At 44.0% G+C, this 16402-nt stretch overlaps 1 protein-coding gene across 1 annotated transcript; it reads left to right on the top strand.

Annotated features, from left to right (window-relative positions):
* Positions 1–5618: 5618 nt before the first annotated feature.
* Positions 5619–7774, top strand: LOC125519843 (uncharacterized). The gene is made up of 4 exons (XM_048684623.2): positions 5619–5749; positions 5890–6031; positions 7168–7292; positions 7379–7774. Exons 2-4 carry the CDS (start codon positions 5900–5902, stop codon positions 7515–7517), a joined length of 396 nt encoding a protein of 131 aa, XP_048540580.2. The 5' UTR covers positions 5619–5749; positions 5890–5899; the 3' UTR covers positions 7518–7774.
* Positions 7775–16402: the final 8628 nt, after the last annotated feature.

Below are 16402 nucleotides of genomic sequence, written 5' to 3'. Positions count from 1 at the left end.
GAAAGAGAGACCGTCCGACTGTCCCAACCAAACATGTCGGCCAGCCGGAAGGGATAATGCATGCTTCGCGAGCTTGTGAGCCTCGATATTCGAGCTCCTAAATTCGTGAGAAATATTACAGACTTGGAAAGATAGTGTATGCTCTATTATTTCATGTATGATCGCACCATACTCTGTTGGATTCTTCTCCTGGATATCTTGTACCACCACCTTCGCATCATAGGCCACCTGGATGTTTGCCACGTTCAAATCATCAGCTAGAGCTAGAGCCTCCCTGATCGCCATGCATTCAAGAGTCGCAGGTTCTGATATACCTCTGAAGACCACTGCCGAGGCTCCCAAGAAGTGTCCGCTTGGATCTCTAGAAATCGCTGCTACAGCTCCTTGTCCTCTTCCTCTCCCCACTGCAGCATCAACATTAAACTCTGCTAGCCCTCCAGGTGGAGCGATCCAACCTGATCGTCGTGGCGCAGGTCTTGCACTCTGCGTCGATTTGATGGACTGTAGTGCGTTGAGTTCATTCACGTATGAGTGTACAAATGCTTGAACAGAAGATGGGCTTTGATAGATATGCTCATAAATAGCCTTGCGGCATGCTCCCCACAGTGCCCACAGAGTGACCACAAAGTTTGTAAACTCATCATGAGATAGCGCCTCTCGCATGAAGAAAAGCCACCTCTTCGGATCTAGTTCCTCGTTTCTGTTCAGCACATCAATTATATGTTCAGAAGACAGCGCCCATGTGCTTCGAGAAACAGTGCAGTTTAACAGCGCGTGTCTCCAAGTTTCTTCGGCTCCGCATAGGCAACACGCGGCCGAATCCACCATGTTTCGGTGATGCAAAAGTGCAGCCGTCGGAGTGGTACGCCTAGCAAATCTCCACATGAAGACCTTGAGCTTCGATGGTACCTTGATTCCCCAATGTTTGTCCAACCATCGCCATCTGCGTGTGTGTGAGAAGACCCATCTTGTTCATATAACCAAGCTTCATGACTTAATTTCCTCTGCTGAATCATCCTATAGGCGGTTCTCACCGAGAATATCCCCCGCCTATCTTCGCTCCATGCCCAAAAGTCGTCAATCTGTCTGGTGCAAAGAGGGATCTGCAAAATTGCCTTCGCATCAATTGGTATAAAGGTTGACTGAACTAGCTGTTCGTTCCACGAGGATGTAGCGTGGTTGATTAGTTCTGAAACTCTCTGTGGAGGATGTTGGATAAGAGATGTGATCGATCTCTTTATAAGTGAGCGAGGTAGCCAATTGTCAAACCATATGTCGGTAATTTCACCGTTGCCAATTCTCCTTACTAGTCCTTGCACCATAATGTCTCTCCCGTCCAGAATAGCCCGCCAGATCTGTGATGGATGGTGGCCCAACTCTGCTTCAAACAAAGATACATCCGGGAAATAAACACTCTTGAGAATGCGTGCGCTCAAGGATGTAGGGTGTTGGAGCAGAAGCCATGCCTGTTTGGACAGTAGTGCCAAGTTAAAAATTTCCAAGTCCCTAAAGCCAAGACCACCAAGATGGTTAGGCTTCATCATCTCGTCCCAGGATACCCAGCTTGGCTTACGCTTCCCTTGCTTACTCCCCCACCAAAACTGCCTGATTAAGGAAGTGACACTCTCACATAAACCCCTTGGCAGGCGGAAACACGACATAGAAAACACCGGTATCGACTGCGCAACTGACTTGATAAGCACTTCCTTTCCCACAGCTGACAATATTTTTTCCATCCAGTCTCTGATCTTTTCCCATACTCGGTCTCTCAAGTATCTGAAAGTTCCATTCTTTGAGTGCCCAATATCCGTAGGCATCCCCAAATACCTGTCGCTGAGGGATTCATTCTGGACATCCAAAGTGGTTTTGATGCTTTCTCTCATACCCCGCGGACAGCCTCTACTGAAGAAGATAGATGATTTCTCGTGATTTATGCGCTGTCCTAAAGCCAAACAGTAGCGGTCCAACAGGTTTGATACTGCAACAACCCCTTCAACACTCGATTTAAACATCAGCAGACTATCATCAGCGAAAAGGAGATGGTTCACGACGGGCGCCGTGGGAGCCACCTTGATCCCTTCTAGCTGAGACGACGAAGAACTGGATTTCAGTAGGCACGAAAGGCCCTCTGGTGCGATTAAAAAGAGGTATGGGGATATCAGATCTCCCTGCCGAATTCCTCTGGACGGATAAAAGGTGTCAAGTCTCTCACCATTAAAAAGTACTGAGAACGATACTGACCGCACCATGTTCATAATGATTTGTACCCATGCTGGAGCGAAACCCAGCTTGATCATTATCGCCTGCAAGTAGTCCCACTCTAGTCTGTCGTATGCTTTCATCATATCGAGCTTTAGGGCACAGAAACTATTAACCTTGGCTTTGCTGCGCTTCATAAAGTGGAGACACTCATAAGCACTGATGATGTTATCTGTAATATGTCTTCCAGGCACAAAGGCCGACTGCTCCTCTGAAATAATCTCTGGGAGAACCAGCTTCAACCTGTTTGCAATCACCTTGGACGCGATCTTGTATAACACATTGCATAAGCTAATCGGCCGGAATTGAGTTAGCACAGATGGATTCATTACCTTAGGGATGAGAACCAAAACAGTATCATTAATACTTTCTGCACTCTCCTCTCCCCGAATTATCCTTAGCACAACCTCCGTCACCTCAGCGCCACATAACTCCCAATGATGTTGATAGAAATGAGCTGGAAAACCATCGGGGTCGGGCGCTTTGGTTGGAAACATCTGAAAGAGGGCTGTCTTAACTTCATCCTCCCTATATGGTGCAACGAGAAGATCGTTCATCTCTGCTGAGACCTTAGTTGGTACACAATTGAGAACGGTTTCCATGTTGCTAACTCCCTCCGAAGTATAAAGAGATTTATAAAAATCATGTACCATTGCTTTGAGTTCCTCCGGGTCATCAGTCAGAGTCCCCAGAGAGTTTTGCAGGGCCTTAATCATATTTTTCTTCCTCCTAATGCTTGCTCTCAAGTGAAAGAACTTCGTGTTCCTGTCACCCGCCGTGAGCCACTCAACCCTGGACCGCTGCCTCCATAAGATTTCCTCCCGATGATAAAGCTCTACTAGATTTTCATTAATCTTCAGCTCAGCATGAGAAGGTGCAGTTCTGCATGGGTCCGCCCGAAGTTTCTCCAACTCCCCTTTTAACCTTTTAATTTCTTTCCGCACATTACCAAAGGTCTCATTATTCCAGCGCCCCAAATCAAGTGATATCGCCTGTAGCTTAGCTCGTAAGCCTTCTGCTCCATTACTAACTCCGCCTCCCGTCCATGCAGATGTAATAGTATTGCTCAAGGTTTCATGCCCTTCCCACATGACTTCATACCTGAAGGGTTTCTGCTGCCAACTGCTTTGCTGATATCTATTCAGGCGCATTAAAATTGGACAGTGATCAGAAGTCGCCGTCGTCAAGTGTGTCAAATCTGCTAATGGAAATCTTGCTCGCCAATCACCACTGACCAGCGCGCGATCCAGTCGGACCCTAGTGTAGGATCCTCCCCTTACCTTCTTTTCAAAAGTCCAAAAACGGCCATTATAGCCTATGTCCAGGAACACGCACACGTCTACTACCTCCCGAAAACTCTGTATCTGTGCGTTGCTCCGTTGTCCCACTCCCTCATGCTCCTCGGGACGCAAAACTTCATTGAAATCACCAAGGCAAAGCTAGGGGAGGTTGCATGAAGAGCTAATGTTTTTCAGGGTGTCCCACGTTTTGTAACGTAAGTGGGTTTGTGCTTCGCCATACACTACTGTGGATCTCCAAGGATCAGGCCCCTCCTCCACAATAGAGCAATCTATATGGTAATCCGAATAACCAAGAATTTCAACTTTTATTTCATTGTTCCAAAAAATACCAATACCTCCACTTCTACCTCGACTGTCAATTGCAAAACTATTGTCATAACCAAAAGTGCCAGCTAGTGATTCTACCCTCGAGCCTTCTATCTGAGTTTCGACGATACATAAGAGGGTAGGGGTAAATTTGTTCACAAACTCGCGAACCTCTCGAACTGTCGCAGCTTTACCCACGCCCCGACAGTTCCAACATAGAACACTCATTGGACCCGGCGGTGCTCCTCGAAGGAGCCCGCCAAATTCTTCACAGTTGATGCTGACACGTCTGAGTCTTCTCCCGCCTTCTTGGTTCTCTTCAGGTCCCTATGTGGTGGGGGGCTGACTGCTGTTATACCCGCAGGCACAATCGCAAGTGAGTTAGCATCTGCATGTGCCGTTTCTGAATTCTGGCGAGGCATGGGGTGTTTGGTTCCCAGCTCGGCTCCCGCGTTCCTCTTCCTACTCCAGTCCTCCATCTCTGCGTCGCTAGCCGCCTTGCTTGGGTCATAATCCTGGGCTGTTCCGTGCACCTGTCTCTCTATCATAACATCTCTGCCCTCCTCACATCGGCCACTTGAGCGCCCCCCAACACGGCCACCTCTGCGGCCACCTCGCTGGCTACGGCCTTCTCCCGGGCCCCTTCCATTGCGCATGACCCAGTTAGCTCGGAGATCCTTGAACACAAGGGCTGACGGAGGGTGAACGCCACTGCCGTGTTCCCTAAACTGGTGACCGAGCATACCACATACAACACACCAGTCGGGAAGCCTCTCGTACTTGACTCTGTATATCTGTCTCTTCCCCTCCCTAATCATAGAGACCGCATTCTTTAGAGGGTTGTTGATGTTGATTCTAACCCACACTCGCTGGAAGTTGCCGACAAAGTCATGTGAGTTAGGTTCAGAGAAGAGAACCTCTCCCACTTTTGCTGCCAAAGGAGCCACTAGATGGGCATACAACTCTGGTACATCATGGATTTGGATCCATATGTTGATTGTCTCAAGTTTCATAGTGGACGGCTTCGTTATCCCATCATATGGCAGCAGAATCACCGCATCTCCCCTGAAATTCCATGGGCCGTCGTTCATAACTCTCTCCCAATCACCTAAGCAAGTGAATGTGACCGTATACAAGTTGTCCTCCAGAGGCTTGAACCCGGCCTCCTGCGCAATATCCCATGCCGATCTCATGTTTCTGAAAAACCAAGTCTGGCTGTAGGTTTTGAAGGTGTTAAACCTAGCTAGGGCTACCCATCTTGGCCCCTCCGGCGGCATAGGTTGCTCATCGAAGACCACGTCGTCCAAGTCCTCCTCCTTCAATCCCAACTCCTTCATCAACTGCTCGACATCACTGATCCCGGAGGAACTAACTCCGGAATTCTCCATGAATACTCTCACCCGAAGAACAAATCGGGTAACTTGATGGGGAACCCTAGTTTCCGCCGCCCCCTTCCTTGCCACTGGCGAGACGACAACCCTGGGAGGCCGCCCCCTCCTTGCCGCGTCGAGAACGGGGTTTGATCGGTGGTAGGGAAAAAAGCTCGACGGCGGCGAAGATCGCCCCGGGAGAACTCGGCGAAACCCTAACTAGAGGGAAGTATTCAGTATCAGGTCCGCATGCAGATGAGCTCGCGTGCAGAGATGGATTTTCGGAAAAAAGGAACCTACCGAAATCTCCACAGTTGGGCCGAAAAAGTCCAAGATCAAGAGCTGCACTGGGCCGGGCCTGCTCGCAAGATTATATGTTGGCGCACCGCACCGCACCGCACCTCCCGGACAGCGCTAAAAACCGCTCTCCCCACCCAATTTCCCCTTCTTCTCGGTGGAGGCGAACGACGAACCCTAACCGCGCGAGGAATAAGGAGTGCCCAGACCCGCAAGGTACGCTCACCAAATCCCAGCGAAATTTCCAGTCTGCAATCCAATCGATGGTTTGTGTGTGGGGTGGGGGTGGGGGTAGCGGCCGGCGGTGGTGATTCGTGACGGACTTTTTATCCTAATGCATAACCAATTGTTCGCAGGACGGCGACGATGGCGGCGGTTCGGTGCGCGGCGAGGAGCCTCGGTGGCTCACTGCTCCAGCGAACGCAGGCGGCGGTCGCGGAGGAGGGACGCCGGCTCGTGCCAAGCAGGTTCATGCGCTCCCGCCAGCTCTCCACCAAGGTATCTGAACCAAAATTTGCATATTTTTTCACATGATCTATCTCACGTCATCCACGATGTAGCCAGCCATAATCGAATTCTTTGCAATCGAAACAGCAGCATGCGTGTGTCTCTTGTATTGGCTACTACTAGAAACAAGAGCAAAGTTACTTACTTAGCGTCATCATGTATACCAGTACTTGTTTTAACCTGACCTGAACCTATACATCCTGACCTAGTGCTGCTTGTAGCAACAGGAGGTACTGCATGCTAATCATATCATTAGGCAACCTTATCGGTTGATCTGATCATGAATTTTTATGCATAAGATCGATTGATGTTGTGTTGCTGATGTTTTGATATCTTGAACCATCTCCTCTTCTTCTTGCTTCACTTACTAGTTAGTACTCCCTCTGTAAAGAAATACAGAGTATAAGATCGTTTAGATCACTATATTAGTGATATAAACGGTCTTATATTTCCGTACTAGTCAATAGTTTGTTTCCAAAGCACACACGCACACACTGCCAATTGATCCACTAGCCCAACATGATTTATGTTTCTCACGACATCAAGGATCGATGTAGCCTGTGATAATTGAATTATGTGCAATTGAAACAGCAACACACATGTGTCTCTTGTATTACCTACCATAAAAAATGAGCAAAATTACTTGCTTATCATGGTCATACTAGTCTAACCTGACGCCTGACGAACTAGCAACAGGACTACATTGGAATCATATCACTAAGCAACCTTATTTTCCTGGTTGATCGGAGCATGACTTTTTACTCACCCCTTTAGCAAATACTCCGTTATTACTTGTCGCTCAAATGGATGTATCTAACATTTAAATACATCTAGATACATTCATTTGAGCGACAAATAGTTTCGGACGGAGGTAGTAATTAATTGCATCACATAAAGATGGATGTTGCTGTGGTTTCGCATCTTCTTCTGCTTCATGCACATCCTAGCTAGTATGATTCTGTGACATCATTTGTCCAAATCGGGCAAGTGTGATTCTGTGACTAGTAGCTACACGTGCACCATGCTTTCTTAACTGACAGACAAGACATTATCCTTCTTAATTATTTACCAGCCACAGTCAGCGCTTGTACTTAATGATTGATGATGCAAAGTGTGTATAAATCCAGCATGCTGGCAAGATCCTGAAGGAACTGGAGCCGTCTGAAGTGGACGCTCAGTATAAGCTGGCGAGGGCGAAGCTGGGTGCAACGTTAGATAAGTTGGAGAAGGAACAGGCAGATAAGACTATGTTGTACGTAGAGGATCAAACTTGATATATGTTGTACGACAGGAGTTGGTACATATATTCTCATTTGACCTACCTCGTTCTACCTGCAGGCGCTTGAAATCCATCGGACGTGCGGTTGACGGCGTGATCAATGGAGTTGTCAAGTTGGCAGCTTTCTGTATGGTTACTGCTGTTGCTTTTGGTGGCGAAGGGGTAGAAGCACAGGCTGTTACCAAGGGAAGCCAGTGAAGACAAGATGGAACAATGAGAACCAAAGATGGCCCAGCTTGTTTTAAGTTCAATTATGACCTCTGCAGTTTGGCTATCATGTTATTATATCTCTTATCTGTCTATCTAGTGAGTACTGTAGATTGATCCGAACATACTTGCGTAACTGGTATGGTCACTGGCATGCATGGTTGGTGTTATTGGCTTCTGTCTTGAAGTGATTGTAATCAACTTAGAAGTGTTCACTTTCTGAAACTAATTGTGTGACGTCTTGTACAGATCCTTTCACTTCATGACTGCCCTGTTTTTTTTTTTCTCCTGTCGTCAAACTGTGGGCTTGTCTTGACCTAGTCATCTCCAAGTGCCTTTTATCTATGAAGCACCGATACGGCGACACCGATACGGCGATACGGGATACGGCAATTTCTAGAAACATCAATATGGCGATACGGCAAGTATATATAAATAATTAATAAAATGACATGTAATAAAGGCAAAACATAATACAATGTGTGAGATGAGATCAAAATACTAGCCCATTGGTTGCAGCCAAGCGCATAGGATACAGGACACGACAAGCAGCCAAGCACGGACGCGACGCAATCATACCTTGTTGTTGCTGGCGACATGCGGCGGCGACAGAGAAGACTCAAGTCACTCCATGCGGCGGCAAGGCGAGCCGGCAGGGTGGAGAGGCGATTCAAGGCGGCGGCGGCGGCGGCAGCGCACTGCCTGCTGTCGCCAGATCCAATCCTTCGTGGTCGAACAGAGAGGAGAGAGCTGATGTTAGGTTAGGCTTGTAGGCTTCTATTGGGCTCAAGGCTGCCGGCGACGTGCTTGCCGTATCCCGGCCGTGTCCACAGCGTGTCGCCACCGTATCGTGTTTATTTTCTTTTCTTTTTAAATCAAAAATCGGGATACTTCAGCGATACCTGTATCGGAGCCGTATCAGGCGTATCGAAGTATCGGCCACGTACAATACGCCGATACAGCTAATCTTGACGTATCGGTGCTTCGTAGCCTTTTATGCACATGAGGTTATTCATTTAGCACTCACTTACAAAACTGTTCAAAAACAAATGGAGCAACCTTTTCCTTTAAATGAATAAATAAATAGAGACGCCTAACAAAGAAATGAAATTTGAGACCACCAGCGTCTCTGCAGGTTTGCTCCAGATTTTTGTGATTTGTTCTAGATTTTTGTTATCTGTATTTTTTTTAGGGAAATTTGAGGATTTGCCACGCCTTTAATTACACTTTGAGGATTTGCCCCCGTTTACCCTATAAAAGGATTTGCCATGCATTTGCTGTAATCTCGAGGATTTGCCCTTGACGAGACGGGCCACAGCAAAATGACCAACAAACCCTTGTGTTGATCTATGTGAGAGGCAGCCAAAACCCCGATCGTTCTGTCCCAGATATCACACTCGTCTGGTACAATTTAGGCGGCAGCGGCGAAGGTGACCTCGATCTCCACGACGACAGCGCCGGCGCCGGCGGCTGCAACCTGATAAGATGTGGCACTATATGCCCTTCCTTCGACCATCACCTGCTCCCCCAAGGTCGTTGTTCCTCTAGTGCAACATGTCAATACGTCCATCTTTTGCCTTAGTATGAGTCTGAACCAACTCCTAGATTTATTCCCAAAACATAGTTAATCAACAAACTCGAAAAAAAAGCATCTCTAGATTTTCTGCAAAATCAGAGTCCTGCCATTATCTCCCACTTGATTGTTAACTAGTAAATGCACACGTACGTGTAATCTTAGGATTTGTTTTTGTTTCTTCTAGTTAGAAGTCATATATTTATCATCATGTTGAGGGTCTAATGATGTAACGAAGTCCCACTAACCGAAATTCATGCAAACATAATGTAGTATACTACTTGACCTACAATTCTCAGTGTAAATTTACAAATACAATATACGTCGTCTACTATAGTAAACCTTGATAAGCTTAAACTACTGATCTTTATACAAGACATAAGAAACATCTGACACTAAGTAATGAATACACATGAATTTAAAACATCAAGCAAGAAAATTACCCATTATTGTTAGATTAACTCTACCTTTTTATTAATCCACAACTGATTCCTCTTAAACCTAAAAAATCATCAAAATCTTCAGTGTCTGCATCCCCTATTCCTATTTGCCGCTGCGGTCAAGCTGTGATGTTTGCGTCCTCTTCATGGGCCAATGTTGCCAAAAACCTCCCATGTTTTCGTTTACTGAGTTGTGGTGTTTGCAGACCAAAATTATGGCAGCAGCTGCGCTTGCATTATGGGTGCAACAACAATGGCAGCGTGAGGACAAACCTGAATCTTCTTTAGAAAACTGGCACCTAAAGGCATTGTCTATCTCACACCACCAGCGTCAACTCCATCTCTTCATACAAATGGGTTAAACATTATACAGAATCCTATGTGGTTAATTGTACAGGCAAGTAACCAGATGGGGGGGGGGGCACATACCTCATCCTTAAGCTGTGAGAGGGCAAAAGTTCCAACTGATCCACTACCCGACTGCTATCAAAAGTTCCAATTAAGTGCTGAAAGTTCTTGTTTTATGGAGCATCATCTATATGAGAATGTAGTGACCCGGCCTAAAATCGGCCAAGTCTCCGTGTATCGGTACCATCCCAAGATCATGCCGGCACACACAGTGCATTGATGAAAATTTCAAAGTTCAATCACACCTGATTTATTACATGATTCTCATATAGTCTTTATTACAATAGAATAAATTCGGTCGAAGGCCGACTCATGAGGAAAAATTAAATGCTGCGGAAACGTAGACGATAAGCGAGTCCATCCGACTCCATAGGGCAATCACCGGGCGTGGATCGTAGCCTCACTCCTGATCGGAAAACTCCTCTGCAACATGAGACGTTGTAGCCGTGTAGGTCAGCATTTTGAATATGCCGGCAAGTCATAGAGAAAGACAATAATAACAACACTAATACTATATACAATTTGGCTATGGGGCTCTAAGGTTAAGTTTTTGCGAAAACGCCAATTTTCCCTACAACAAAAGGACTTGTTTGCAGTTACTACAAAATGTTGGTTGTTAATGAGATGGTTCCGCCAACCAGTGTCTCATACCCGAAATCATCATAACCCATCAATTTATTATGTTTGGTGTTGAGATTTCAGAAATACTCCAATTCCAGAGGCTCAGTTGTCTGTAACCGGTGACATGGCTAATCGATTAGATTTCACTCTGCAGAGTCTTGTGCATTTTACCCACAAGAATCGTTCCCTCCTTTATGTCCTCGCACTGCCTGCTGTTTGAAGACGGGACGAACGAAACAAGGTCTTTCGTAGAGATCCTCTGGGCCACTGCCGGTGCCCATCCATGTCCTACCGCTCTTCTACATCTGTTGGCACCGTCCGTCCAGATTCACGCCTAGGGTCGACCAAGCCAGAGCCCATAATGGCTTGCAGCTCCACATGTAACACTACAAAAAAATACACTTCCGTGATGATACGTGTTTGTCATAGTAGGTCACGTTTTCTGTCATGCATGTACATCCATGACGATTTTATGACAGAATCAAGATAGTCATACCTGTGCTGTCGTAGAAGTGTTCCATGACATTACCAAAATTATCATCACGGAAGTGTCCACTTCCATGACGATAAATCGCGCGTCACAGAAGTGCTTTTGTCAAGGGTGACCGACACGTGGCATCCATTGTAACGGGTCGCTGTTAAGCTATCGGTTCCGGTTTTCGATCCGATAACCCATTAACAGCCCGGACCAATGGGAAATTTCCACGTGTAAAATTCTAATTGGCCGGAGGAAACACGTGTCAGCTCGTTAGTGGGTCAGATAGGCGCCTATGATATGTCTACACGTGCGACGGCCCACCACTGGCCCATTTAGCTTACAAAGGCCGGCCGGTTTGACTTGGTCAAAAGTTAGCGGGCTGGCCCATGAAAAGCCTGTTAACGGTCTCTTCGCAAATAGCCCATTTTACGGCCCGGTAACTCACGGCCTGTTAGGGCCTACCCGAAATCGGCCCAATAAGGTCATGTGGACCGTCGAATATAACACTAGCTCGTTTCACTTTCGACCCATGTATGTCCCACAACGTCTTTCGGCCCATATGAGGCCTTCGTCTCTTTAGGCTTTTGGCACTGTTAGTGGACAGGTACTAACCCACTGCAGCAAGAGCTGACATTGCGGTTATAGTTGCCTCGCCACCTTTGATACATCTCCAACGTATCTATAATTTTTGATCGTTCCATGCTATTATATTATCTGTTTTGGATGTTAATGGGCTTATTTATACATTTTTATATTATTTTTGGGACTAACCTACTAACCCAAGGCCCAGTGCAAATTGCTGTTTTTTTGCCTATTTCAGTGTTTCGCAGAAAAGGAATATCAAACGGAATCCAAACGGAATAAAAACTTTGGGAGAGTTATTTTTGGAACAAATGTGATCTAGGGAACTTGGAGTGGACGTCAAGCAACCAACGAGGAGGCCACAAAGTAGGGGGCGCGCCTACCCCCCTGGGCGCGCCCTCCCCCTCGTGGGGCCCTCGTGGCTCCACCGACCTACTTCTTCCTCCTATATATATTCATATACCCCGAAAACATCCAGGAGCACCACGAAACCCTATTTCCACCACAGCAACCTTCTGTACCCAAGAGATCCCATCTTGGGGCCTTTTCCGGAGCTCCACCGGAGGGGAATCGATCACGGAGGGGCTCTACATCAACTCCATGGCCCCTCCGATGATGTGTGAGTAGTTTACCTCAGACCTTTGGGTCCATAGTTATTAGCTAGATGGCTTCTTCTCTCTCTTTGGATCTCAATACAATGTTCTCCTTGATCTTCTTGGAGATCTATTTGATGTAACTCTTTTTGCGATGTGTTTATCAAGATCCGATGAATTGTGGGTTTATGATCCAATTTATCTATGAACAATATTTGATTCTTCTCTGAAATCTTTTATGTATGATTGGTTATCTTTGCAAGTCTCTTCGAATTATCAGTTTGGTTTGGCCTACTAGATTGATCTTTCTTGCAATGGAAGAAGTGCTTAGCTTTGGGTTCAATCTTGCGGTGTCCTTTCCCAGTGACAGCAAGGGCAGCAAGGCACGTATTGTATTGTTGCCATCGAGGATAAAAAGATGGGGTTTATATCATATTGCTTGAGTTTATCCCTCTACATCATGTCATCTTGCCTAATGCATTACTCTGTTCTTATGAACTTAATACTCTAGATGCATGCTGGATAGCGGTCGATGTGTGGAGTAATAGTAGTAGATGCAGAATCGTTTCGGTCTACTTATCGCGGACATGATGCCTATATACATTATCATGCCTAGATATTCTCATAATTATGCACTTTTCTATCAATTGTTCGACAGTAATTTGTTCACCCACCATAATACTTATGCTATCTTGAGAGAAGCCACTAGTGAAACCTATGGCCCCCGGGTCTATTCTCCATTATATTAATCTCCCGTCAACAAGCTATTTCTATTACCATTTATTTTGCAATCTTTACTTTCAATCTATATCATAAAAATACCAAAAATATTTATCTTATTGTTATTATCTCTATGAGATCTCACTCTCGTAAGTGACCGTGAAGGGATTGACAACCCCTTTATCGCGTTGGTTGTGAGGTTCTTATTTGTCTGTGTAGGTACGAGGGACTTGCGTGTAGTCTCCTACTGGATTGATACCTTGGTTCTCAAAAACTGAGGGAAATACTTATGCTACTTTGCTTCATCACCCTTTCCTCTTCAAGGGAAAACCAACGCAGTGCTCAAGAGGTAGCAAGAAGGATTTCTGGCACCGTTGCCGGGGAGATCTACGCACAAGTCAAGACATACCAAGTACCCATCACAAACTCTTATCCATCGCATTACATTATTTGCCATTTTCCTCTTGTTTTCCTCTCCCCCACTTCACCCTTGCCGTTTTATTCGCCCTCCTTTTCCGTTCCCCTTCTATTTTCTAGTTCATCTCTTTTTCGCTTGCTTCTTGTGTGCTTGTGTGTTGGATTGTTTGTCACGATGGCTCAAGATAATACTAAATTGTGTGACTTTTCTAATACCAACAATAATAATTTTATTAGCACTCCGATTTCTCCTCTTACCAATGCTGAATCTTGTGAAATTAATGCCGCTTTGCTGAATCTTGTCATGAAAGATCCGTTTTCCGGCCTTCCTAGTGAAGATGCCGCTACCGATCTAAACAACTTTGTTGATTTATGTGATATGCAAAAGAAGAAAGATGTGGATAATGATATTGTTAAATTGAAGCTATTCCTGTTTTCACTTAGAGATCGTGCTAAAACTTGGTTTTCTTCTTTGCCTAAAAACAGTATCGATTCATGGAATAAGTGCAAAGATGCTTTTATCTCTAAGTATTTTCCTCCCGCTAAGATCATCTCTCTTAGAAACAATATTATGAATTTTATGCAACTTGATCATGAACATGTTGCACAAGCATGGGATAGGATGAAATTAATGATATGTAATTGCCCCACACATGGTTTGAATCTTTGGATCATTATACAAATTTTTTATGCCGGATTGAATTTTGCTTCTAGAAATATTTTAGATTCGGCCGCGGGAGGCACTTTAATGGAAATCACTTTAGGAGAAGCTACTAAACTCCTAGATAATGTTATGGTTAATTATTCTCAATGGCACACTGAAAGATCCACTAGTAAAAAGGTGCATGCTATAGAAGAAATTAATGTTTTGAGTGGAAAGATGGATGAACTTATGAAATTGTGTGCTAATAAGAGTGTTTCTTCTGATCCTAATGATATGCCTTTGTCTACTTTGATTGAGAATAATAATGAATCTATGGATGTGAATTTTGTTGGTAGGAACAATTTTGGTAATAATACATATAGAGGTAATTTTAATCCTAGTCCATTTCCTAGTAATTCCTCTAATAATTATGGTAATTCCTACAACAATTCTTATGGAAATTATAATAAGATGCCCTCTGATTTTGAATCTAATATTAAAGAATTTATTAGTTCGCAAAAGAGTTTCAATATCTTGATTGAAGAAAAATTGTCTAAGATTGATGAGTTGGCTAGGAACGTGGATAGAATTTCTCTTGATGTTGATTCTTTGAAGCTTAGATCTATTCCACCTAAGCATGATATCAATGAGTCTCTCAAAGCTATGACAATTTCCATTGATGAGTGCAAGGAAAGAACCTCTAGGATGCGTGCTAAAAATGATTGCTTTATGAAAGCGTGTTCTTCTAGTTTTGATGATAATAAGGATGAAGATCTAAAAGTGACTGATGTGTCCCCTATTAAATCTTTGTTTTGCAATATGAATCTTGATAATGATGGGACTGGACATGAGTCAAATTTAGTTAAAAGACGCCCCAATGATTCGGAGTTTTTAGATCTTGATGCAAAAATTGGTCAAAGTGGGATTGATGAGGTTAAAACTTTCATAGCAATGAACCCACTATTTTGGATTTCAAGGAATTTAATTATAATAATTGTTCTTTAATAGATTGTATTTACTTGTTGCAATCCGTGCTAAATTCTCCGCATGCTTATAGTCAAAATAAAGCTTTTACTAAGCATATCGTTGATGCTTTAATGCAATCTTATGAAGAAAAGCTTGAATTGGAAGTTTCTATCCCTAGAAAACTTCATGATGAGTGGGAACCTAATATTAAAATTAATATTAAAGATCATGAATGCTATGATTTATGTGATTGGGTGCTAGCATTTCCACGATTCCAAAAACTTTGTGTGATGTGTTTGGTTTTCGTGAATTTGATGATTGTTCTTTAAATTTGCACCTCGCGGATTCCACTATTAAGAAACCTATGGGAAGGATTAATGATGTTCTTATTGTTTCAAATAGGAATTATGTGCCCAAAGATTTCATTGTTCTTGATATTGATTGCAATCCTACATGTCCTATTATTCTTGGTAGGCCTTTCCTTAGAACGATTGGTGCAATTATTGATATGAAGGATGGGAATATTAGATTCCAATTTCCGTTAAGGAAAGGCATGGAACACTTTCCTAGAGAGAAAATTAAATTACCTTATGAATCTATTATGAGAGACACTTATGGGTCGCATACCAAAGATGATAATACCTAGATCTATTCTCGCTTTTATGCCTAGCTAGGGGCGTTAAACGATAGCGCTTGTTGGGAGGCAACCCAATTTTATTTTTGTTCCTTGCCTTTTGGTTATGTTTAGTAATAAATAATTCATATAGCCTCTGTTTAGATGTGGTTTTATTCTTTTAATTAGTGGTTGTGCCAAGTAGAACCTTTGGGAAGACTTGGGGAAAGTCTTTGCGATCTTGCTGTAAAAAACAGAAACTTTAGCGCTCACGAGATTTGCTGCCATTTTTTTTACTGGAGAGTGAGATTAAGTTGATTATTTTTGAAGATGATTAATAGATAAATTCCTAACGTCAAGAAATTTATTTTAGAATTCTTGGGTTACAGAAGTATTTGAAACCTACCGATTACTACAGACTGTTCTGTTTTTGACAGATTCTGTTTTTCGTGTGTTGTTTGTTTATTTTGATGAATCTATGGCTAGTATCGGAGGTTATGAACCATAGAGAAGTTGGAATACAGTAGGTTTAACACCAATATAAATAAAGAATGAGTTCATTACAGTACCTTAAGTGGTGGTTTATTTTCTTTTACTAACGGAGCTCATGAGATTTTCTGTTTAAGTTTTGTGTTGTGAAGTTTTCAAGTTTTGGGTAAAGATTTGATGGATTATGGAACAAGGAGTGGAAAGATCCTAAGCTTGGGGATGCCCATGGAACCCCAAGGTAAAATTCAAGGACAACCAAAATCCTAAGCTTGGGGATGCCACGGAAGGCATCCCCTCTTTCGTCTTTTTCTATCGGTAACTTTACTTAAGACC

This window comes from Triticum urartu, chromosome 1A, assembly GCF_056163025.1.
Source record: "Triticum urartu cultivar PI428250 chromosome 1A, HENAU_Tu73, whole genome shotgun sequence".
Taxonomy (NCBI): domain Eukaryota; kingdom Viridiplantae; phylum Streptophyta; class Magnoliopsida; order Poales; family Poaceae; genus Triticum; species Triticum urartu.
Note: the sequence above shows the minus strand (reverse complement) of the source record. Positions and strands in the feature narration are given on the sequence as shown.